General features: G+C 49.2%; 1 protein-coding gene across 3 annotated transcripts in view; it reads left to right on the forward strand.

Annotated features, from left to right (window-relative positions):
* CFAP45 (cilia and flagella associated protein 45) overlaps nt 1–24,209 on the forward strand; it is a 27,885-nt gene extending 3,676 nt beyond the window's left edge. For 2 of the 3 annotated variants that reach the window (XM_040230139.1, XM_040230138.1), the window contains exons 2-12: nt 2,156–2,281; nt 5,135–5,271; nt 7,534–7,678; nt 8,010–8,180; nt 9,349–9,527; nt 11,560–11,689; nt 15,951–16,097; nt 18,565–18,678; nt 19,280–19,473; nt 23,464–23,688; nt 24,010–24,209. In XM_040230139.1, the coding sequence (XP_040086073.1) occupies nt 2,156–2,281; nt 5,135–5,271; nt 7,534–7,678; nt 8,010–8,180; nt 9,349–9,527; nt 11,560–11,689; nt 15,951–16,097; nt 18,565–18,678; nt 19,280–19,473; nt 23,464–23,688; nt 24,010–24,088 (1,647 nt within the window). In that variant the 3' untranslated portion in view covers nt 24,089–24,209. The remainder of the gene's footprint in view (nt 1–2,155; nt 2,282–5,134; nt 5,272–7,533; nt 7,679–8,009; nt 8,181–9,348; nt 9,528–11,559; nt 11,690–15,950; nt 16,098–18,564; nt 18,679–19,279; nt 19,474–23,463; nt 23,689–24,009) is intronic. The other variant, XM_040230140.1, reaches the window with a different exon arrangement.
* The last annotated feature ends 1,635 nt before the right edge of the window (nt 24,210–25,844 follow it).

Below are 25,844 nucleotides of genomic sequence, written 5' to 3' on the forward strand. Positions count from 1 at the left end.
CCTCATATCGAGGTCCTGCTACATGCCAGACTCTGCACCTTTCCCCTTGGAACTGACACCATCTCTTGTGATCCAATGCCCTCCATCTTTTCAGGTTATTCCTAAAGCTTTGCCTCAGTCCCACCTGTTGTGGATTCTATTCATTCCTTCTTATTCTATTTTTGGTGGAAAGGGGAGCTGTTGCTCCCCACTCTCCATGTAATAACCCTTCAGAGTCTGTTATTAGGCATCCTTGGGGGGGCTCTTGTATTTACTTTTCATGAATGCAAGCTTTTCTGCTCTGCTGTATTGGGGCTGACAGAGGCTGTAAAGCAAGGCGCCCTCTGTGAGCCTTTTGCTGGCTGTGCCAGGCTGGGAGGGAAGGGCACACACAGCTATGCTTGTTGTATGGAATGGAGCCAGCCGGAGAATAATTGCCCGATTTGCTGCAAAAACCTGCCACAGGTGGAACAGGTGCTGCAGGGAGTTCTCCGTGGTCATGGCAGATTAGAGAGGGCATTCAAAACATCGTCCAGTGTTTAGTGACCTGGAATGCACGGTCATTTCCCTGTCCACCCTGTCCCCTTGACGGCTGCTCATTCTCAGGCTTGGTCGACCTGATGCGTCCAGCCCTTTGCAACAGGGTCTTCCATCTCCGAGCACTGCAGGAGATGGGGGCTCCTCCAGAATGAGATTTAGGGTAACCCTGGAGTTGTCCCACAGTCCTCACAGAAACCGCCCCCTGGAGACAGACTTCTCTTTAGGCTGAGCTGAAGCAGGACTGACCTTGGGGAATGGAGGTTGTGTTAGTCAGGGTTCTTGGTTATAAACAACAGAGCCAGAACTCCAATTTAGGGAGAAGGGAATGTATGGAGAGGATTTTGGAGAGTGCACAGAGTTCACGCCAAGGCTGGGCAGCTAGGCTTGGAAAATGAAAACACACAGGAACTGCAGCCAGAACTGAGGCCCAAATCACAACCCGGCACTGGCCTGGCAAAAACCCTTGATGCCGCCCCCCAGGGCTGGCACTTTATCGTGGCAGCTGCTCCTGGTGCCCTTATCAGCATTGCCCCAGACACAGGGTGTGACTGCCACTGCTGCCTTTATCAGAAGGGGTTTCCATGTTCCCCTTCTTATATCACTCGTTCTCTATTCATTGTCAGGCTTGGGGGATCTGATGGCTCACCTAGGCCCTTTGCTCAGGCTTGGAAGGCAGCTATCTGATGTTTTCAGCTTCTATGCTCGGAGATGATCCCTGTCTCCTTCAGCCCATTAGATGGGAGAGACAAAGATCCAACCGAGAAGAGTACTGGATGGCTAAAAACGGACTCAGGCATGTTCAAGGGGTTTCCCCAGTGGCTCAGTGGTAAAAAATCTGCCTGCAATGCGGGAGACGTGGGTTCGATCACTGGGTCAGGAGGTTCCCCTGGAGGAGGGCATGGCAGCCCACTCCAGTATTCTTGCCAGGAAAATCGAGTGTAGCCTGGCAGGCTACAGTCCTTGGGGTCGCAAAGAGTCGAATATGAGTGAAGTGACTGAGCATGCGTGCACGCACATGCACATTCAAGGAGTCCTGAGAGTCAGAGCCTCCTGGTGGACACAACTTCAGGGTGAACCTGTTTGCCTGATTGCAGCTGGCAGTCGTTCATCCACTGAAGTTTATCAGGCATCAACCACCTGCCGGCTGTGTGCAAGGTGCTTTTCAGCGTTAGTGTCCTTGGATCCCTACTGTAACCTTGTGAGATGGTGGGGGCATGGAGGAGGTCAGATGGTAGCATCAGCCGTGAAGGGGGCTTGGTGTTCAGATGACGAGGTTGGAGGTGATGAGACTGTGCATTTCTGGAGAGGAGAGCCCATGTGGCCTCAAAAAGACTGCTTGCGGGAAACGAAAACTGGGCTGACACTGAATCATCCTCCTGCCCTCCTTCCTTCCCTGCTGTGCAAGGGCTTGGACTTCTTCAGCTCAGAAACCTCAGAAGTCCTCCTTCTTGCTGGGCTGGTGTCCAGGGAAGCCACTGCTCCTGTAGGGCGTCTCCTGTGTTTCAGGATTTACCCAGGTGTTTTCCTGTACACCCACCCAACCTTCCCTCAGCACTGGCTGGTGAAGCGTCTACCTTCCCCGGGGTGCAGATGGTGGTCGGTACTGATGAGCCCAAATTTCTCCTTCTCCCTGCAGCCATTAAGCACAGCTGGCGTGCTGAGCTCCGCCTCTACTGCTTCCAACAGGTCAAGGAATAGGCCTCGCTATCGGACCAAAGCCCTGAGCTCCGAGGTGGATGAGAGCCTTTTTGGAGCTATCAAGGTAACGGTCACTCAGTCCCTCCAGGGAGCTGTCACCTGGAGGCAGTGACCTGAACTGGCTAGTGTTGCTCAGGACAGGTCACCCCTCTCCCAGGGAACTCTCAGACTGAAGGAAGTGGGGGTTTCTGAGCCTCCAGTGGACAAGCCCAGACACTTTGTGGGGCCCGTGTAAATGGGCCACCTGGTTTCCTCCACCCTTGAGATCTTTACATCTGTGCAGCATTTGAAGATGTGTTATAATGCTGAATGGAGGCTCAACTGCTGAACAGAGGCTCAACTGCTGAACCCTCAGTGTCTGCTCTGCTCAGCGAACACCCTGTGATGGAAACGTTTGAGTGCCAGTTGCCCAGGCTTGCAGATATAGAACAACATAATTGTTGTTCAACATAACCCCCCCTCCATCCAAGAATAGCTCAGAGTAGGACACAGATCATCCTTCTTTCCCAGCTGCTCAGCTAAAACAGTTACTTTGCTTTGGAAAACGAGCAAGTAAATATTTATTTGCAAATATCACCCAGTCTAAGAGGTTGATGACTAGAGAAGGAGAGCCAGAGTGTTACTTGGAGCAATCTTAGTTACACATGACATTCAGAAGGTGGGAAGGGAGGAGAACAAGAGAATGAGATGTGGAGAGAAGAGCTGTGAGCAATTGAGAAAGAAAAGGGACACTGGAGCTGTTAAGAGAGTAAATCCTAAGAGTTCTCAGCACAGAAAAATTTGTCTGTTTTTTCAGTTTTGTATCGATATGAGATGATGGCTGTTCTCTAAACTTACTGTGATTATCACTTCATGATGGCAAATCAAATAGTTATGCTATACCTTAAACCTAAACAGTAGGGTCATGTAGACAAGGCTATGATTTTTCCAGTGGTCATGTATGGATGTGAGAATTGGACTGTAAAGAAAGCTGAGCACTGAAGAATTGATGCTTTTGAGCTGTGGTGTTGGAGAAGATTCTTGAGAGTCCCTTGGACTACAAGGAGATCCAACCAGTCCATCCTAAAGGAAATCAGTCCTGGGTGTTCATTGGAAGGACTGATGTTGAAGCTGAAACTCCAATATTTTGGCCACCTGATGCTAAGAGCTGACTCATTTGAAAAGTCCCTGGTGCTGGGAAAGATTGAAGGCAGGAGGAGAAGGGGATGACAGAGGATGAGATGGCTAGATGGCATCACTGACTCAATGGACATAAGTTTGAGTAAACTCCGGGAGTTGGTGATGGACAGGGAGGCCTGGTGTGCTGTGGTTCATGGGGTCGCAAAGAGTCGGACACAACTGAGTGGCTGAACTGAACTGAAACAGTAGGTCAACTATGTCCCAATAAAACTGGAAGGGAGGAAAAAGAGAAAAAAATAGAGGAAAGGGAAAAAGAAGAAAGACACCAGTAGTGGTTTAAGCACTGGCGTGAACACCACTAGCTGCAGGTGGACCAGGGAGAGAAGAGTTGATGACTCCCCTTTGTTGCAGTTCAGTTGCTAAGTTATGTCCAATTCTTTGTGACCCCACGGACTGCAGCACACCAGCCTTCTTTGTCCTTTACTGTCTCTGGGCGTTTGCTCAAACTCATGTCCATTGAGTCAGTGATGCCATCCTACCATCTCATCCTCTGTTGCCTCCTCCTCTTGCCCTCAATCTTTCCCAGCATCAGGGTCTTTTTGATGTCTACCCTTACCCTTCAGTCTTCTCACTTTGAATCAAAAAGGACTTTCCAGATTGTTCCAGATGGGTATCTTTCTGCCTTTAGAAGCTCTTTCCTATTGACAAGGGAAAGAATCAAAGCAGTTCACTTTCACTTACAGTCATGTTGTTTATTTGTCTTGAGTCCATGGGGACTCTTCTAGCTAAAGTGAAGACAGGTTTGGAAATGGCCCACTTCTCCAGATTTAGTCCTGCCGGCTTGCCAAAGGGGGCAGTGGCACACTGCCTATTCCTGGCTCAGTCTTCTGGGCTTATTGTTGGACCAGAGTCTCGGAAGCCTCCCAGCCGGCAGCAGAGGGCAGAAGCGGCCTGTGACCTGACTGAGTTGAGCCACTTGGAAGCAGAGACGGGCGCCAGGCGGCAGCAGCATTCTGGAAACGGGTGTGCACAGTGCCGGACTCCAGACAGGAAGGGCTCCACCTAAGCCATGCCCCTGCCTGCACTCAGGATTGCAGACACGGTGTTCATGACACATGAAGTCCTCTCCTGTGTGGACAATTCCCCGAAACAAATGATTTCGTTTTCTTGTTATCTAACTCCTTCATGGTCAGAAAGTTGAAAAAAACTCATGTATCTAATTTGTGTTTTCCTTGCTGAATTCTAACTCACTGACTGCCTCATCATATTAGATTTAAGGGCAGATCCACCAAGACATATTTCTAACTTCCCCCATAGGGCTTTTTTGGTGGGGGATCAAAGTAAATGAATAATTAGAAAGGATTAAAAATAACAAATATCATAGATTGAATGTGTCCCTAAGGAACTGTATGCTAAAGACCCTCAGTGTGGTCCAAGAGAGCTAATTAGTTTTTCTTTTGTAAATGATGGTGGGAGAAGAACCAAGAGACCCCAAATTTTCATTCCTGATGGTTTCAGGTTAGGAATGGACACACACTAGCAAACCTCTCCCTGGGCCTCCATCCCTCGGGGAGTATCTGCACGAGTTATAGAGAAGCCTTGCTCTCGGAGAGCCGGTCGTTACAGATCACATCTGGCCGCCACGTTGTTTGCTCAGTGCCCTGGCTACTCTGGGTGCTCCTGCAGTCTGGGCTCCAGCTGATTTCCCCTGATGCTGAATGGGGTGGAGATGCCACCCTCCGCTAACCAGCAAGAAGTAGGGTGACCAGCTTCTAAGCTGCCCTTCCTGACCCCCCAGCCCCTGACCCGGAGTGACAGCCCCATCGTGCTGCTCCGAGATAAGCATGCCATTCGGAAAACTCTCACGGCACTGGGCTTGGACCACAAGCCGGAGAGCATCCAGCTCATCACCCGGGACATGGTCCGGGAGCTAATGTGAGTACCCGGGGCACGGAGCCCTTCTGTGAGGACATGTGTTGGGGGAGGGGGAGCCCACCTGGTCTCGTCCTGTCACTGCAGACCCCACCTCTTTCCTATCCATTTCCTGCCTTTGGTTTCTTGGTTCCTGTTTCTTCTCCATTTTGACCTGCTTCTCCCCGCCTTGTATCTATTACTGCCACTGCCCTCGATTCCCAGCTACTGGCTACTGTGGGTCCTGTGGGGCTGGTAGAGGGTAGGTTCTTGGGGGAGGGGGTCCCTTCTGAGCCCTGAATAGTGCACTGGGTCGGGGAAGTGTCCAGATGAGTCATTTCCTTCTGGCCGCATCAAGAATCTGAAGCAAAGGAAAAACTGACCAGATGCCTAATTAGTCCCAGGGCTTCTTCCCAGGCTCTGAGGCCAGAAGAGGAAATTCCCCAAAGCTCTGGGGTTCCTTTGGGATTAGCTCAGCACGGCTTCCTGACTGCAGCAGCCCCCTTGCTTGGGCCCCTCTTGTGGGGTCAGGCCCAGCTCAGTCACATGAAGGGAGCCAACCCTGTCACTCAGAGATTTAGCTCTTCTGCTGGTGCTCCATTCTCTAAACCGTTCTTCCAACTATGGCTCCACTCACGAAAAACTTGAATTCCCAGAAAATGCCTCCTGTGTCGCGATCTGGGGAGGCAGGGCTGGTCCACAGGTCCAAGAGCACTGTCTGGTCAGCTCTGGCGCTGAAGGGACAGATGTGGTAGCGGCCCTGCAGACACGCTTGTGGCCCAAGAAAGGGCTCCTTCTCTTTTATTTATTTATTTGTGTGTTTAGCTGAGTCGGGGGTTCGTAGGGGCACACAGGATCTTCCTTGAGTCCTGAGGGATGTCAGGCTCCAGCGTGCGCAGGCTCAGTGGTTGCAGTGTGCAGGCTTAGTTGCTCTGCCAAACGTGGGCTCATAGTTCCCAGCCAGGGAAGGAACCGGCGTCCCCTGCTTTGCAAGGCAGAGTCTTTTTTTTTTTTTAAATGTATTGTTAATGGAAGGATAATTGCTTTACAGTATTGCATTGGTTTCTACCAAACATGCACATGAATCAGCCATAGGTTTACGCACGGCCTCTCCCACTTAAACACCCCTCTCACCTCTGTCCCCATCCCACCCCTCTAGGGTGTTACTAAGCCAAAGCAGATTCTTAATCACTGGACGACCAGTGAAGTCCCAAGGGCTCCTTCTTGGACTGGTCCAGTCCTAAAAACACGTTGGCGGCAAAGTCTCGGGTAACTTGTCAGGGTTCTGAGAACAACACGAGATGCTGTCTCAGATTCACATCATTCCTAGTCACTCCAGATCCCAGGCTGTTTGGGGCCACAGCGCCCAGGGAAACACAAAGTCTTGGCTAAGCCTCAAGTCCACTTACTCGTGTGTCCAGCTCCTGGACACCTCTCCCCAACCAGTTTTATGGGGTGAGGTTTCACTTCCTGCCTCAGACCATCTGCGTCTGTTTGCCATGTGCCTGTTAGACGCCCCACCCAGAAGCAGCTTTATGCCCACTCCCCTGCTCCGTCTCTAATGTTTGTCATCTGTTTGTAATCATTATAATTACCTATTGGTTTGTTGAATGCGTTGGGCAGCTAGAAAAGTCTGTAGACATGTCTCTGGCTATTGTTGATTTTAATTAATATTTAGGGTTCAAAGCTTCCCTCTGGGCTGGAGGCACAGGGATGGTTTCGTTCCTCACTGGCCTCCACTTCATCCTCGTCTGGCGTGCCCTTGCCCTTTTTATGTCATTCTTGAGGAATCATCTGTTTTAAAAGTTCAATTCGGCAGCTTTATTTTGAGTCCTCACTCTGTGCCCAGTGCTGGGCCAGAGACCGGGCTGCCCATGGGGTTACGGCAGAGCCTGAATCCCGCAGGAGCTTGTGGTCTAGCGAGGCAAACAGACGTTGCCCACAGCACAGGCAGGGACAGCGGAGGGGAGGAGGTGGATGTGTATGGGTACGTGGGGGCGGGTGCAGAGGAGGTAACGTGTGACCCGGACCTTTTAGACAAAGTCCTTAAAATGTTCCTTTTTTAGCCGGTGATGCTACTCTACCCTTGCCTGAGACTGCTTGTCCCCAGGGGATCCATTCCGCCGTCTCTCCTGCCCGATACTCTGAGGCAGGATGGGCGGTGATGAGGGTTGGGTAGAGAGCAGAGCAGCCTGCAGAGTAGTGCTAAGAGCACCCCCTTCCCCCCCCCCCCCCCCCCCCCCCCGACCGCCACCCCTGCCTAATTTTATTCATTCTTTGTGTCAGCATTCCCACCAAGGACCCTTCCGGGCAATCCCTTATCCTGAGCCCTGAGGAGTTTGAGCGGATCAAATGGGCATCCCACGTCCTGACTAGAGAAGAACTCCAGGCCAGGGAGCAGGCCTTCAAGAAGGAGAAGGAAGCTATTGTGGTACCTAACCCCGACCCCACCTTCGCAGAGTAGGGGTTGACGAGAAGCGCTGGGGAGAGGCCAGCCTCCCACAAGACTTGGAGCTGTAGTTAGGGGACCCTGAAGTAAGGTGTGAACGTGCTAAAGAAGATGTGTTACAGAATAAAGATCTGGCGGGAGCAACTGCGGGGCCAGGGGAGGGGTGAGGACGCCAGGCTGGGAACCCTCTGGGCTGTGACAGTGTGACGGGGTGATGTGAGACTCATCTGAGGTCACCCGTGACAGCCAGGCTAGTGCCCCGGGCGTGGAGCGCTGGAGCAAGTCCCCGCTGATTCCAGCGTGGCTCCCGCAGGACACAGTGACCACACGCAAGAAAATCATGAAACAGAAGGAAATGGTTTGGAGGAACAACAGGAAGCTCAGCGACCTGGAGGAGGCAGCCAAGGAGAGGGCACAGAACCTTCTGCAGAGAGCCAACCAGCTGCGGATGGAGCAGGAGGAAGAGCTGAAGGATATGAAAAAGGTGGGCTCTCCATTCTCCTTCCCTGCTCTCATCTCTTTTTTTTTTTTTTGACCTTGCCACACTCAGTGTGCGGGATCTTAGTTCTCTGACCAGGGACTGAATTCATGCCTTGTGCAGTGGAAGAACAGAGTCCTAAGCACTGGCCCACCAGGGAATCCCTCCCTCCTCTTATCTGTTATTCACACGCCTGAAAGCATGGGCTAGAGATGGGGTGCAGGGTTGAAAGGCGAGGGGCTGGCCTTTGGGTCAGGGAGAGCTCTATCTATGGAGTGCCTGCTCTGTGACCGTCAGCAAGTCACTTGCACTCCCTGAGTCAAACTTTTTTCGTTTGTGAAATGAGGGTGGTGAAACTACTAAGCAGCATTATTAGGATGAAATATGCTAATATGTGAGAGATACTCTGCGAACTGCGGGTTGAAAAATACATGTTACTTGTATCTTTATCCTGCTCCTTCAATTCTGGCCACATACGGTGGTGCAGACAATGGGGTTCTTTTTGTGGCTCTCAAAGTGCTTCCTTTAGCCAGAGCATAAAGACCAGAGGCCTGTTTGAATTCTATTGTGTTACTTATTTGCATGTGGTTCACTTCCTGGCCAAAGGGAAAATGCTGACTCCCCACCCTCTTCATCCAGAGTTTCTGTCTCTCAGGCAAATCTCTCCTTAATGCTTCCTTTTATTTTCCAAAGCTTTTACTCCACAGCTCTTATTGATGGCTCCTGATTTTTTCATCTTCTTATGTGTCAGGTTGGGCTCTTTTAGCTTAAAAATCCAGTGGCTTGGCCTCTGCAAGAATGGTTATTTTCCTGAAGAGTAGAATGGGGGGGGTCTTCATTTGAGGTTCAGGGGTCCCTAAGGGGACCATGAACTTCTAAAGTTTTATGGAAATTTTGTGTGTATAGATGTAAGTGAATTTTATGGAGGAGAAGACCCATAGCTTTCATCTTATTCCCAAAGAGTGATCCATGACGCCCCCTCTGCCCCAAACACTAGACCCAGTACCCTGAAAGATGCTATTGCTTTTCTGGGTTTGTGAGCACACTTGATAGGATTCTGCTCCCATTTCTCCCCACTCCAGCTTCCACATCCCTGTGGTGTATCACCCCACCCCCCCACCATCCCCATCCTTACTCCCAGACCTAGTACCACAAGTTCAATTCCACTCTCCAGATCATCCTCAATGCCAAGTGCCATGCCATTCGGGATGCCCAAATTCTGGAGAAGCAGCTGATCCAAAAAGAACTGGATGCAGAGGAGAAGCGGTTGGATCAGATGATGGAGGTGGAGCGGCAGAAATCTGTTCAAAGGCAGGAGGAGCTAGACAGAAAGAGGAGGGAGGAGAGAATCCGGTAAAGAGGTGGTTTTGGCATTTCCCTCTCTAAGTCTTTTCCTTGTGTCTTTAGGACCATAGAGCCTTGCAGAGAAGGACATGAGAAATGGTCATTATCATCCTTTGTTATTATCACAAAACCTTTATGGAATGATTCAGAAAGCCACAGAACTTTTTTTTTTTTTAATTTTTATTGTGTATTGAAGTATAGCCAATTAACAAACAATGTTGTGATAGTTTCAGGTGAACCACAAAGGGACTCAGTCATACATATACATATATCCATTCTCCCCTAAACTCTCCTTGCATCCAGGCTGCCACATAACACTCAGCAGAGTTCCATGTGCTATCTGGTAGGTCCTTGTTGGTTATCCATTTTAAACACAGCGGTGTGTACATGTCCAATCCCAAACAACTGTAGAACGTCTTCAAGCTTGTTTCTAAGATCACAACAGGTGTTTCACAACACGGCCCTGATTCACCCTCATTCTGCATCATTTCTTGCCATCCATTCTAGGAGCCTTTCCTTCATGTCCCCCAGCGTGCCAGGTCTTCATATAATCTCATTATTTTCTGTTGTTCCCTCGGCTTTGAATACCCTCTCTTTCCTTTTTTCCTCTCCCACCCCAGAAAATGCTCTCTCTTCCTTCATAATGTGGCCTTGCTCTCCCCTCCCCTGAGAAACCTCCCTGACTTCACTGGGCAAGCTTGGAGCCTCCCTGCTCTGGGCCCCTACACTGTGTCTGTGGTCTGACACGCCCCTCCTTGTGCTGGGGCTCCCTGACCCTCACCAGGCTGTATGCTCACTGAGGACAGGGTCCCTGTCTTGTTTCTGTAGCTTCTGACCTACCAGAATGTTTGGACTGTAGTAAATGCCTAATACAAGTTAGAATGAATAAATTCAATCCCCTCCAGTTTGCAGGAAAGGACAAATCCCAAAGCAGGTAAATGATAGAATCATAGTGTCCCAGGTTTAGAATGCCAACCATATAATACAAGAATTGCCCCTATAAATAGTCCTTGTACCACACTGAATGGCAGTTCTTTCTCCCCATTTGTATTCTGTTCTCTTGCGCCGTTCATCTGTGTACTTCTAGCAGGTACCTGGTCCATACAGTAGGCTCCCATGAAAAGTTTATTTCATGGCTAAATGGCTCTTCGTCTTTTGCATGAACAGTTCCAAGGAAGGGGAAATCCCTGCCTTTTTAGGCAGCTCTAATGATTTCACCTGGTCCTTATACTGAGTCTAAACCTGCTTCCGTGTAACTCTTTTTGCTCATTGCTCTAGTGTATTTCATCTGGAGTCATGACGCCATTCAACAGTACTATCTGCATGTCAATGTCATACTCCTTCCCACAGATACTTGTCCTCCTCTGTGTCTTCTCCCACTCTCCCAGCCTTTACTCAGAGATCATGGGATCTAGATGCTTCCAAGGTTGTTGACATCCCAATAACACAGAGGGAGTCACTGGCTGCACTGACTCTAGAATCTGGTTTCTCTGCTTTCTGTTGTTGAGCAAGGGTACTGCTGAGTGTAGAGAATTCCTCAGACTCAGCCCTGTACACCAGCAGCCGATGGTCTTAAAATATGAGATTGGATATAAGAAGGACAGTTAGCTAACTAGGCATGGTAGATGGAGTGGAACGAAAAGATACACGGGGTGAGAGCAGATGCTCCGGAGAAAGGAGTTACTGTGGGCTTCTTAACTCTGGGAAATCAGCTTGGGAAGGTCACTCCCTCTGATTATTTTGGGAAGTTTTGGGAGGTGGTAGGATTTCAGAAGACCTCAGGTACTGAAAGGAGAAGGTATCTTATGGGCACACTCTTGGACCAACAAATGAAGAGAGGGAATCTCAGGAAGGGTGAGCCCCAGAATTAGGAGCTCGGAAGAGAAAGGACTGACCCCGCTCGCGGAACATAGTGGTATTTAGGGGGCACTCATCACGTTGTCCCTACAATGCCTCCCATCGCGCATGTTATTTGGGTGGAGGTTAGAACAGAGACCTGGACTCTTGGTTTCTAAGACACCGTGGCACTGTTTCTTCCCAGAGGAAGATGGCACATTGTGGAACAGATGGAAAAGAACCAGGAGGAGCGATCGCTGCTTGCTGAACAGCGGGAGCAGGAGAAGGAGCAGATGCTGGAATACATGGAAAAGCTCCAGGAGGAGGATCTAAGGGTAACTGGGCTGCACAGATCATGCCAAGTTCTGCCAGCAACAAAGCCCTCCGACACTGTGGGGTTGGGGGTGGGTGGGCTGATGTTCCATCAGACACATGCACATTTCACAACACCATCACCATCAACTTTTTATTGCCATATGAGACACTTGTTTGGCTGAGGCCTCATGAGGATGAGCAGTGATTTAGATACTGTCCCTGCCTTCCTGGGATTTGGGGTCCAGAATTGACATATCTGTGTAAATGGACACATCAAGAAAAGATATTGCTGCATGCTTTGCACAAATAAACATAGGGATGTTTTATTGTCTTCCTTAAATTATCTTGGGATATTGTATACTTTGTACATGAACAGCAGCTGTCTTTTAGTTCCAGGCTCCCTGCTGTTACCTCACCCAAGGTACGTTGCATCTCAGTGTCATTAATTGTATGGACAAGCCAAACCTTTTTTCCTGTTAGCCTATCTAAAATTAGTAGGCATCTCCATTGCATAAGAAATAAATAACATAGCTACTCAAACCAAGTAGGCTTAAAAAAAATCCCCTTCTATTGGCCTTATTGGATCTTTTGCAATATATGAAAGCTCCTGGCTCAGAGAGGAAGTACATGGCCAGCATTTGGAGCATTTATTCTTTTCCCCCTCAATCTTTTACTTTTGAAAAATTTTGCACACATAGACACGTTGAAAGAACTGTACCACACCGATCAGTGCTTCACCTATATTTAATAATTTTTAATTCCATGGAGCTGCTTGTCTCTTTTAGATGTATATACATATTTTGCTATTATTAAGCTATTTGAAAGTAAGTTTCCCATATCTTGACACTTTGCCTAAATGCTTCAACTTGTATCTCTGAAGAACAAAGACATTGGCTTGTCAGCAGTACCATTATCATATCCCCCCATCAAAATTTTGACTCTGACGATTCTACAATATCATTTAATATTTAATCTACATTCAAATTTACCCAGTTGTTCCAAAAATGTATTTGCCATGGTTTTCTCTCTTCCAAACCAGGATTCAGTCAGGGATTGAATCATCAGGATTTACACACTGTATTCACCTAAGTCTCTTTTGATCTGGCTGAGTTTCCTTATCCATTCACTGATTTTAATAACACTGATATTTTGAAGTACTCAGGCCAGCTGATTTGAAGAATGCCCCATATTCTGATTTGCCAGGTTATTGCCTAATGGTGCATTTAACTCATCGAACCTGTATTCCTTTATTGTTCTCCTCTTCCCCCATATTTATGATGACTGAGTCATCATCTCTCAGTGCACTTGATGGTGAGGAGTGACAGGGGGCCCGGCTGGGTCTCATGGGGAGGGGACCTCTTAATTATGAAGGCTTCTCAGAGCACCTGCAGTCTAAGGTACAGTGTGAGAAGTGGGAGGCAGATCACTGGATGGCTAGGGAAGATGAGGGGGCAGGCAACTTCGTGAGCTGCTTGAGAAGGGGACCAACAAGGCCAAGAAGACAGACAAGACCTGGCCAAGCTCCTGGTTCAGGAAAGGGCCAGAAAGGACAGGTCTCGGGTAGACATGCAGAATACTAGAGAACCCAAATTCACTGTGGGGAATGGGCATTGGTGGGCTCACTGAGGGGGCTTTCCAGATGGCTTGGTGGTAAAGAATCCGCCTGCAATGCAGAAGATGCAAGCGACGCCACAGGTTCAATCCCTGGGTTGGGAAAATCCCCTGGAGGAGGGCATGGCAACCCAGTCCAGTATTCTTGCCTTGGAGAATCCCAGGGACAGAGGACCCTGGCAGGTTACAGTCTATAGGGTGGCACAGAGTGGGAGACAATTAAAGCGACTGAGAACACACGCAGGGGCTCATTGAGCGACTTCCAGGTGTTGCTGAGCCAACAGTTGCTCAGGTGTGATGTCATTGTCCTTTTCTTGTCCTTCTAGGCACTCCCTGAGTCTCCAGGAAGTATTATGGGGCAGAGATAGAAACCTCTGCCTCACCAGTTTAGAACTGCATTAACTCTTTGCGAACAGTGCATGGAATTCTCCAGGCCGGAATACTGCAGTGGGTAGCCTTTCCCTTCTCCAGGGGATCTTCCCAACCCAGGGGTCAAACCCAGGTCTTGGACGTTGCAGGTGGATTCTTTACCAGCTGAGCCACCAGTTTTTCCCACCTTGCTAGCAAGATGGAGAGAGTGTCAGGAGTCAATATGGGGTTGCTTTGCAATGGCTTCAAAGATGAGAAACAGGGAAAATTCTTTGGTTTCTTGAAAATGAAATGAACCCACAAAAACAAACCAAAAAAAGTAAATAAGCAAAGAAGTAAGTTAATGAATATATTATTATATGTATGTCATAGATCAGAAGTCAGCAGCTTTTCTAGCTTTGAGGGACAGTGGGTTTAAATACTACCTTCAGATGGTAAAGAACCCACCTGCCAATGTAGGCAGACCTAAGAGACACGGGTTCGATCCCTGAGTTGGGAAGATGCCCTGGAGAAGGGAATGGAAACCCACTCCAGGATCCTTGCCTGGATAGTCCCATAGACAGAGGAGCCCAGTGGGCTACAGTCCACAGAATTGCAAGAGTCCGACAAAGGATTAACACTTTTGCTTTCACTCTGAATACCAATATCAGGCCTAAAACTGATGGGGGAAAAAAAGGTAAGAAGGAAAGGAAGAAAGGGAGATGAGGAAGAAAGGCTGTGGGAGTTGGAGCAGCAGCACAGGGACTGTGGAGTGAGCCAGGAGGCTGGTGCGTGGAGGCTGAGGGAATGCGGGCGGTCATGACTCAGGCACCACACAGACCTGGCGGGAGGCAGACAGCACTGTGCTTTTCTGTTCAGGAGGCTCCCTGGAGGAAGGGCCCTGAACAGGGCAGCGAGCCAAGCTGGGGGAGGGCAGCAGCGTTGCCTGGGATGCATTAGGGCAGAAGCTGGGCAGATAGGACTGGAAGACTAGCAGGGGTTAGTCTTTGAAGATGTGGAGGCGTCTGGGAGCAGTGTGGGAGGTGGGGTGAGTTGACAGGTACGAGAATTTGAAGCAAGGAGTCCAAGTTTGAGAGGATAGGGAGGATCCAGCACAAGATCCCGGTGCCCCTCCGCATCAGGGCCTGGGGCTGTGCTCAGAAGTGGTCTGACCACTGGACGCTTTCAAAGGCTCCAGCTCATTTCTTAGAAGGGATCTTGTCACTCATGATGATGTGGACTCTGATCTCCATTACTCATTGTGCTTCTGAGATTTTTTTTTTCCCTTTCTCACTTGCCTCTCCCCTTCTTCCCCATCTTCCTTGCCTCATTATTGAGTGTTTGCTGTTTTCCTCTCAGTATTGGGAAAGAGAAGACGTGTGACACGTGGTCCCTGTCCTCTGGCTGGGACAGAATGAACATTCAGGAAGTGGGTGGGCCCCACAAAGCAGCATATAATCAAATCCTAGGAGGTATATCACCATCCTAGGTGCAAAGGGAATTCAGAAATGCAGAGAGAATGAAAACTTGGGGAAATCAAGTCAGAGTTCCAGAGACAACTGGAACTTTAATTAAGATAGACCAGGTTCCAAAATTCTGGGCTCTGGAGTTTATTAGCTCTATGGTCCTGGGCAAGTCACTTAAACTCTGGGCCTCAGTTTTTCCATTTGCATGAGAAAGATAACAAGACCTAATTTTCAGAGTTTGGGGGTACATTTAGGGATTAGAGGTAGGTTATATAAAGTTATATGAAGTACTTTCTATTCATAAGAATAGACTTCCCTGAGACTTCCCTGGTGGTTCAGTGGTTAAGACTTTGCACTTCCACTCCAGGGCGCAAGGTTTCCCTCCCTGGTCAGGAAACTAAGATACTGTGGCATGGCCCAAAAAAGGTACTCAATTAGTGTCATACTTTATTATTTTAATTATCATTATTGAACAGAGACCAAAAGTTTGGGTTAGAATAGGAGAAGGGAATTGAAGGCAAGAGGAAAACATTATGAACAAGTGATAGGATTTTGCCTGACATGTGGGAGACACTGAGTAGAATTTTAGGAGCCTTTACTCCTTGAGACTGAATAGAGATCAACAGTGTCAAGGCTGCCACAAAGTCAACGTGGATGAAGACTGCCAAGGGCTGTTTGGCTAGAAGCGGTCATTGATGATTCTGGAAAGAATAGTTTGAATCGAGGCCAGTAATGAGAACTAGACTGCAGAGTGTGCATCTCTTTCCCTGCCTCCATCCGTGTCTCTCCATCCCGGTAGGCCAGTATCTTTCTGTCTCTCTTCTTCTTCTCTGAGGCTCTCTCCCTTTGGTGGCAGGACCTGGAGCAGAGGCACCAGCAAAAGCTGAAGATGCAGGCTGAGATCAAACGCATCAACGATGAAACCCAGAGGCAGAAAGCAGAGCTGCTGGCTCAGGAGAAGCTGGCTGACCAGATGGTGATGGAGTTCACCAAGAAGAAGATGGTAGGGACCCGCCTTCTGATGCCTGGGACTTCTGAGCAGGAATGGAATGTCTGTCTCAGGGAGGGGTAGGCATGAGTCCTGAGTGAACTCAACAGAAGGCAGCCACGTCATCAGCCTGAAAATTCACATCCTTAGTTCAAGGGCCTGGCTTCTTTTTCCCTTTCTACCTGGCCAGTCTCCTTGTTCATTACCAGAGAATAGCCTGCAAAGGACACCCTAATTAGCATGTTATCCTTGTTAACACCTTTGATTGGAATTTGGGATGAGGGTCAGGTTCAGGTAGGGAAGAAAATTAAAACTGTTGGTGAAAGTGAAGATTTTGTGGATTCCTCATGACCTGGATAATTATATCTCCAGTAATTATAAGTCAGCTGCCCTGTAAATTTCTTGTTAAAATTCCTATCTTGGGCACCCTTTACTTGGTGCTAGATTTGGAAAGCAGAGACTTCAACCACCAGAACATATACACTGTGGCGCAGAGAGCAATGCATGAGAACAGTTCCAGAGAGATGTGCAGCTCCTGAATGCATTGATTCTTTCTGGGGCGATGACATGATTGGAGTCTATGAGGACTGGAGGGCAAAGAAAAAAGCTTTTAGACATGGTCTAGATGGAGTGAACATGGATTTCTGTCAGAAGAGAAGGGAGGAAAGTTACTCAATTCCTCATGTGGTAGTCCTGTCTCCCCTCCTGGCTTTGAGCTTCTGTGATGACACCACCCTTCTCTAAGGAAGTCTTACTGGGGGAGGGTGCTGGTACAATTGGAAAAGGCATGCTTGATATACCTCAATACTCCAAATGCAAACCACAGAAAATGAAGCTCAACAAAGCTTGCTTATTGGTTCTGGCTTCTTCATTGAATGCCAGGTATATGCAGGCAACAGTGAGAATGCAAGACTTGGAACATGGGTTTCTGCATAGTGACGATCATACCACTGCCGTTTATCAAGTGCTCAGTCTGTGCACGGGCTCTGTGCTAAGAGCTTTGTGTGCATTGTCTCATCTAATCACTCACTTCTTGCAAACCTAGTAACTGAGTGATGGAAAAGATCCTAAATGCCTCGGTGTGTCCAGTTATCCGACTAGGCTGAACATACCTAGCATAATACCATGTACCTCATATGGACGTCAGCGGCTGTTCCTGAGTGGATGACGGTGGTGATAATAAGCCAATCATGTGTAGGAGTTGTGAACAGGTCTATTGGCTGCAGCAGAGAGTCTCTGGTGGTTGTGATGGGAAATGAGGTGGTGAGATGATGGAGAGCTGAGAGCAGTTGTTGGGGAGGCCTTGGACCTTGAGCAGCACCGCAAGTGTGGAATGATGAGGAATTGCCCTAGATTTCTGACCAGGAGAGGACAATGTATGACCTTCATACCCAGAAAGGTCATTAGCAGAAGGAGCTGAGAGAGGTGGAGACTGGTAAAGGGATTGGGCACTTGGGCATGACTACAACCCACCATAAGTCTCCAAGGATATCACAAGCCCCTCCCTGACCTCACAGTGGTCTCCACTCTTACAGCTGAGGCTGCCCCTAAAGGCTGCCCGAAGGCAGAGATTGGTGGTGGAAGCCTCCAGAGTTCCCTGCCCTGCCATACAGGGCAGTGCTGAGCAAAGAGACCAGCTTGACACACATCCAGCCATGCACACTTCACAGCAGATAACGCACTGCGGTGCACAGAAGTCTAGACAGGTAGAACAAGGCTAAGGAACATTTTTTATGGGGTGATCACATTTCCACCCAACTGAAGCCATTCGTCTTATGAATACCCCAGAATGGTAGCTGGGAAGCTGCATATGGAATGCTTTTAGGGCTATGTCTGCACTTTCAGAGAAGTGGCAAAGGGAACTAATTTTGATGGCTCACTCCTTAGGTAACTGCCAACCACGGGGGGACCGGACATCATATGGCTGGCCATTTGCCCAAGGACTAAGGAGATAACTTCCACCTGCTGTACTTTATAAGACAGGCAGGAAGCCACCATTACTATTTCTAGAAACTTGGCCCAGAGGCCTTACAATTTGGAAATTGTGAAGTAGAGGGCACAGCATGAAGTCTGGGCTCACCTGTAGGTGAATCTGTCTGGTGGTTTACAAGCTGTGCAGTCTTGGACAGGACCCTTGAATTTTATGAGCATTAGTTTTTTCATATTGAATATCTATCTCATGAGACATTGTGAGGACTCTCTGGGATATTACAGGAGAAGACATTTTGTAAGCACTGAAGCATCTTACAAATGCTGATTAGTTTCATAGCTATGCATTGCTTGTCATGTTGCCCTACATTAAAAGGAGTCACACAATTATCCTTCAGTTAAAAAGCAATTATCCTTCAATTAAAAATAAATAAATTTTAAAAGACGGAGTCAGGGAGGGGTAGGGGGCATACTGAACAGACAGGGGCTCAGTTTCTTTCTGCAAGGCTGGGGCAGATGGGAGCCATTCTATGAGGTCTTTTCTTCCTGGCAGGCCCGAGAAGCAGAGTTTGAGGCTGAGCAGGAGAGAATCCGGAGGGAGAAAGAGAAGGAGATTGCCCGCCTGAGGGCCATGCAGGAGAAGGCCCAGGATTACCAGGCAGAGCAGGTACCTGTTCGATCTTGGCTTCCCTCAGCCCCTCACACCCCCTTAACTAGTCCTTTGACAGCCTGTAAAATAGCCTCAAGGGTGAGGGTATAGAAGAGAGGATGCGAGGTACCTCAGCTTCAGTGGTTTGAGGATGGAGGGGTGGGCCTGCTCCCACACCTATGGCAGCAAGCATTGAGGAGTGCATTACCTGCCTAACATCCAAGAGAAAGTTTTTGGCTGCCACATAAAGAACTTTCAACCTTAACTAACCATTGAAATGTGTCACGGGAGGAGGAGACTGTGGTATCTCCATCATTAGCAGTTTTTAAAATTAGAAGCAATCGCAGGACCGCCTGGAGGTGTTTGAGGTATAGGGGAAGAACTGGGATAAGCTGGTGGGGTTGGGGGGAGAAGGACAAGATGACCCTTCAGGGTATCTTCTGACCTGAAAGTTCTATGACAGGTTTCTGTTTGTTCTCTCTTAGCATAATCTTGTTGCTAGAGAAATACCCGAGGTTTCTTGAAGCAGGCTGGGTCAGCTGGAGCAGGCGTCTTCCTAAAGGGACACGAGGGTGTTTTTTGCGCCCTCACTGGCCTCCCCCACCCTCTCCTTCCCCAGGATGCCCTGCGGGCCAAGCGCAATCAGGAGTTTGCCGACAGAGAGTGGCGCAGAAAGGAAAAGGAAAACGCACAGAAGAAGATGGAAACAGAGGCCAAGCTGCGGAAAAGTCGACTAGAACAGGTGGCTTTCAAGGAGCACACTCTGGCTGTCCAGGTGCAACGGGACCGGGATGAGTTCGAGAGGATTCTCCGGTAGGAGGGGCTGGGACCCTCGGCTTCCTTTCCGAGTACTGTGCAGGGACGGTCCATACTGGGTGGACAGGTGCCTTCTGGCATGTCCATAGATAGATGCATAGCCACCTTGACCGCGCTGATGCGGGGCATTCTACCTCGATGTGTGACTGAAATATTTCAAAGACACTTGAGCCAAGAATTTTATTAGAGAATGGAAATATATTAATAGCACCTGGAAGTGTTTAAGGAATTGGGGATTATTGGGATTATTTACCCAGGAGCATTAAAAGTATGAATAAAGATATAACTCTGGGCCCTTCTGCCATCTCTGTCTCCATGTTCCTCAGCAAGTTTGGGCTGAAACTGCAGCAGGAGAGGTTGAGAACAGAGAGAGAAGAACTCACAGCTCTGGGTTACAAGTCATCAGAGCAGGGCTTTAAGGGAGGTCTTTGCCATTCATTTGACAAATATATATTAAGCACGTAAATGCAAGGCTCTGTGCTGGATGCTGTGGTCTTGATATTAGAGATGAATAAAACACCATCTTTGCCCATTCATATAGGAAGGATGTTAGAGACTCATATCTGGATGGACCTCACCTATATGCATCCATCTTTCCTGCCTTGCCAGCTTGTTATCCTTTTACTTTTATTCTCTCTGTTGGCTCAATGGTAATTCCAGCCTTAAGTGGAAGTTAAGTGTTCACATCTCTCACTGTCTCTGTCTCCCTCCTCCTCCCCAAAGGCAGCCAGCAGTCTCAGCGGCTCTACTTTCTACTAGTTAGATCTGCCACCACCAGACTGGGCCCCTGCGGTGTTCTCCTAGCTCTAACTGTTTTGGCCTAACTGGGAAAGACTCTCTTCTGACTCTGGTTCAGACTCTATAAGATTTAAAAAAAAAAAAAATTAAAGGAAACAAACTGAGGAATCCCCTGGTGGTTCAGTGGTTAGGACTTAGCACGTCACTGCCTTGTTGGGGAATTAAGATCCTGCATGCTGTGAAGTGCAGCCAAGCTTAAACCAAAAAAATTAAACAAATAAAGGAAACAAACGAAATTTGAATTGAGGCAGAGTGGTACAAATTGCAGAAATTATGCTCAGGTAGGTAGAGATTGAGTGGAGCAGCCCAGCTTCCGTGGTCTATATGCTCTCGGTCCTTCTTGCTACTGCCCCAGTTAGTTGCATGCCAGACCAGGCCCCTGGATTCCTGGGCAGAGACAGAACAGTCTGTAGGAATCGTCGTCCTTGCCAGAGCTAAGTTCTTGGACTTGTATGGGACTGTGGTCCCTCAGCCTACCTGCATTGGCTGTGATGTCCTTTGGCTTTGTAGCTCTCCTTGCCCTCAAGGGTCATGCCATGGTCTCCAGACACCTGATGAAGGCAGTTTCCTTAATGGCCCCAAAGCTTCTGCCCCTGGACTCCAGGTTGCCTTTTAGATATCTGCCCTCCCCAGCCTCTGTGCTCTTGGACAGCTGGGTTGCCTTTAGCAGTCACTGCTGCTGCTGTTGCTAAGTTGCTTCAGTCTTGTCTGACTCTGTGCAGCCCCATAGATGGCAGCCCACTAGGCTCCTCCATCCCTGGGATTCTCCAGGTAAGAACACTGGAGTGGGTTGTCATTTCCTTCTCCAATGCATGAAAGTGAAAAGTGAAAGTGAAGTCACTCAGTTGTGTCCGACTCTTAGCGACCCCATGGACTGCAGCCTACCAGCCTTCTCCGTCCATAGGATTTTCCAGGCAAGAGTACTGGAGTGGGGTGCCATTGCCTTCTTGGATTAGCAGTCACTAATACATGTTAATGGAAAGAAATTAAGGCCCTACTGTTGCCACTGACCCATTTGTCCCTTCTTTGCTTTGTTTACCTGGAGCACATGGACTAGTCAATTATTAATGCTAGACCAGCCCTTTGGAGAAGTTCAGGCTCATCTTTTGTTTTAGGTTAGCATCGGGACCTAGTGTCTCCAGGGCCACGTCATCACCATGGTGGGTGTCTCCAAGTGCTAGGAGCATCTCTGCCATGGCCAGCAATTGAGCTTTTCCTACTTCAAAAGCACAGCCTCCTTTATGGCTTATATATGGACTTCCTGCTTTTGGACAGAGCGATGCCTTTAACTGTCAGCCTGTTGACTAAGCCTAAATAGCTGACCTACCCTACTCAGTGGTTCTTGGAAATGCCTGGCAGCTTTCAAAAGGTACTGGTGCTCAGGGACCACCGCCAGAGATTCTCACTGAATGGTTCTGCGGTGAGGCCCAGGCACCAGTAGTTTTGCAAAGTCCCCAGATGACGGTAATGCAGCCGGGCTCCAGGATCCTAGCCCCAATCCTGTAGAACGACTGAGCCTTTCCTGTTCGGGTTTCTGATTGCATGCCACCTCGGGCTGTCTGGTGACACATACAGGTCCCCCGTTTCCACCCTGTTTCACATCATGTGAAATGATAGAAAGCTGTTTTCTATATAGGAACATAATGGCAAGGCAGGGGGGAGAGTCTTCTGCTTTCATAGAAGTGTCAGCAGTTTTGATAAACTGAGAAGCCTCTGTAGAAGGTATAGACATTTGGGAGGTATCTGCATGATGTAAGAGAGTTGCTGGAGGACTTCCCTGGTGGTCCAGTGGCTAAGACTCCACACTCCTAAAGCAGGGGGCCCTGGTTTGATTCCTGGTCAGAACTAGACCCTGCACGCCACAGTGTAGATCTTGTATACACAACTAAGACCTGGTACAGACAAATAAGTAAATTAAAAAAACAAAAACAGAGTTGCTCGGAGTTGAGAGGACACACCATGCATGGCGGAGCTTGGAAGACGACTGAAGGAAGTGAGTCAGGGAAGTGGTGCTCTTGGTTAGGGTATGAGTGACCTCAGTTGAGACATCCTGGCCTAAGATGATTTTACATTTTATTTTTGATTACACTGAGAAAGAAATAAGATGTTAGCTCAAGATGGCCTATGATTGCATTTCCTCTGATGTGAATGCATTTCATTTGAGCTTTTTTTTTTTCTGAACATATCTGGTCTACATTAGCCATTTTCTCTTGGGTGTCAGGGTTCAATTAAGTTTTCTTGTGGAAGAAGCTCCTGAAAGAAGTTTAGAGTTGGAGCAGTAAGAGATAACAGGCAAAGTTCCTTCTTCTTCCAGCAATTAAGGAGAGCCAACATCACAGATTTTACTTCTTTGAACTTCCTAAGCATCCTCTTTGTTGGTTTTGTTAATGTCATTATTACTGATAATGGCAGGGACGTAAGGGAGAGAGGGAAAGATATCTCAGAACAAGCTGGAGAGGAGTCGGGCATTGTCACCAGAGAGCAGAGTAGGACAATGGCCTCCACTGGGGCTTCCCTGGAGGCTCAGTGATAAAGAATCACCTGCCAATGCAGGAGATTAAGGTTCGATTCCTGGTCTGGGAAGATCCCACATGCTGCGGGGCAAGTAAGTCCATGTGCCACAACTACTGAGTCTGCGCTCTAGAGCCTGGGAGCTGCAACTACTGAGCCCATGTGCCATGGCTGTTGAAGCCTGCCCGCCCTAGAGCCTGTGCTCGGCAACAAGTCAAGCCACGGCAGTGAGAAGCCTGTGAACCACAGCTGAAGGGTAGCCTGCTTGCTGCAACTAGAGAAAAGAAAGAAAACGCCTGAGAAGCAATGAAGACCCAGCAAAGCCAAAAATAAATAAATAGTTTCCGGTGGGTGAAATCCTGGGTGTAGGGCCAGCTACAAAATCTATAGGGCCCAGTGAAAAATGAGAATGTAGAGACCTTTGTTCAAAAATTAAAATAGCAGAGACTTAGGCCAAGCAAGGGGCCCTTCTAAACATGCCCATGACGGAGTCACATGCCCATGAACCTGGGCTTGGCTGGGAACAGCCTTTGGGCTTGATCCCTGAGCCACGGTAAGGGAGGGCTTTGGTCTCTGAAGCATGTTCCTAGAGGAGCCCAGCCAGGAACTCCCCCAGACCCTTCCCTGGGTTGGGCCAGCTCAGCCTAGCCCGTTCGACAGCCCATGTCCCTCCTTCAGGGCCCAGCGAGAGCAGATTGAAAAGGAGCGGCTGGAAGAGGAGAAAAAGGCTATGGGGCGCCTGCAGCACGCCAACGAGCTCCGGCGCCAGGTGCGGGAGAACCAGCAGAAGCAGGTGCAGGCCCGGATCGCCACCTTCGACGAGGGCCGGCGCCTCAAGGAGGAGGCCCAGAAGCGGCGTGAGCGCGTTGAAGACATTAAGAGGAAAAAGCTCGAGGAGCTGAGGTGCACTGGGGTCCCCTCCTCCCCAGCGACGGTGACAGGCGCGTGGGGAGGGCCTCCTGCTCGACTCCAGGCTCACATGGGCTGCTGCCCTCTGAAGGGGGCTCCTGCAGAATGTTCTGAAGCTGGGACTTCCTTGGTTGGCTCTCTGGGGAACTCCTTAGCAGGATGCTGGAGGCTTGACAGGGATGTGTTTGGGGAATGGGTGGTGGGACCAGGCTCAGGGATACAGGTCCCTAGATTCTTTAAGCCTGCTTCTGCTGTCTCTTTGGTCCCCGCCCCACCATCCCCACCCCTTACGCCCACCCTTTGTTTTCCCTGCAGAGCCACCGGCCTTCCTGAGAAGTACTGCATTGAAGCTGAGCGCAAAGCTAACATCCCAGTCAACACTTCTGTGAACTGAGGGAACCCCTCTGCCCCTCAAGATGCCTTCAAGGGGGGCAGGTTCCTCCCCAGCTCTTGATGTCCATAACTGCTGCTAATCTAGACAGTTCTGAATTATAGATTAAATCTATTCTACTTCTCTAAGGGGTAGTCCAGCTTTCTTGCTATGGGAATGTGGCTGCTCTGGACTAAATGGGGAACAAAATAGGTTATGGGGGCTCTGAGCTGTGAGCAGTATGATGGTCGGAGACAGAAATGAAAGGAATCTCTCTCATGGCCAACCCTCCTAAGCCAGGTGGTCCCTTTGTCCTGGGGTCTCCTGGCTTTTTTGGTGACCCTCTGGCATGCTGTCTTAGCTCAGTCTTATCTTTGTCCCCACTCCGCACCCAGCGCAGAGGCATTTCATGGCAAGGAGCTAGAGATGCTGGCTCAGGGAGGGGCTGAAGCAAGGGCCGGGGCAGGAGGTGCCAGAGCTCTTACAGGCACATGCCTGTGACTCAGACCGTGAATGTTGAGAGGGTGACGTTTGAACCTGGGGCTCACCCTCCTGTCTCAGCTCTCTCCTGCCAGAGCCCTTTCAACTCTTGGTACTGTCACTGCACAGGCACCAGCCCCATCTCCCATCAGGGCACCACCCTGCCTGCCCAGTCCCCTTACCTAACACAGCTGTCTCCTCACTCAAGTGGCCGGCTCTCTTTAGTGCCCCTCGCTCCAACAAGTGGGGCTTCCCAAAGCCATCTTTCTCAGTGTTAGCTTGCCTCACTCTTCCTCAAAATATTCTTCATTCATTCATTCACTCGCCCAAGTATCTCTGAGTACCTGCCAGATGCTAGGTACATTTCTAGTGAAGTCAACGTCCAGTGAACGCAATGAACCTGGTTCCAGTCCAAGAGAAGCATCTCATCTGTGTCTGTTAGTCAGCTCTTGCTTTCCACCAGATTTCTTGTATCTTTAGAAGAGTCTCAGCCTATTTAGAAGGACTTGATGATCAGGCTCCCATTTTGGGCTGTGTACTAGCTTCCAGAGATGGAGCCAGTTCCCCATTTCTGTATGTCTTTGCGGGGAAAGGGCCTCCATCCAGCTCCCATCACTATGGCAACCTCCCTCCCCCTCAGTTTCATGTCTCCAATCTAGAGTCTGGTCTTGTCTTCTTTGGTGGGTCCTGTGCTGAGAGGAGGCAGAGGACAGCTGCCGGGCACATCCCAGTTGTTTACAACACGAGGTTACGAGGGCCTTGGGCAAGAGTCCTTCATTTATAGGACCCAGGGAGAGTGGGCAAGCTGCTTCCTGTGCTGCCTCTGCCTCTGCATCTTCCCCAGGCTCCTTCCTCACCATCCCCACCAGGGAAGACTGCTGTCCCTTTCCTCCCTAAATCAGATGAGCAGCCTCACCAGTGGTGTAAGGAAGAGGCTTTCTCACCTTCCCTGCTCCCTTTCACTCCCCCTAAGTGCATCCCTCGTACTTGAAGAAGTTGATCTCATCCTCCCCAGGGGTCTTGTAAAGATGTGGTACCCAGCCTGGGATGGGAGAGACGACATGGCAGCTGCTGAGACAGCTGGCCAACGTGCTTAGGGTCTAAGTATTCCTAGTTTTTGTTTAGTCACCAGCTCTCTGTGACCCCATGGACTGCAGCACTCCAGGCTCCTCTGTCCTCCACTATCTCCCAGAGTTTGCTCAAATTCATATCAACTGAGCCAGTGATGCCATTCAACCATCTCACCCTCTGTGGCCCCCTCCTCCTCCAATCTTTCCCAGCATCAGGGTCTTTTCTAATG

Source organism: Oryx dammah, unplaced genomic scaffold (assembly GCF_014754425.2).
Source record: "Oryx dammah isolate SB20612 unplaced genomic scaffold, SCBI_Odam_1.1 HiC_scaffold_28, whole genome shotgun sequence".
Classification (NCBI taxonomy): domain Eukaryota; kingdom Metazoa; phylum Chordata; class Mammalia; order Artiodactyla; family Bovidae; genus Oryx; species Oryx dammah.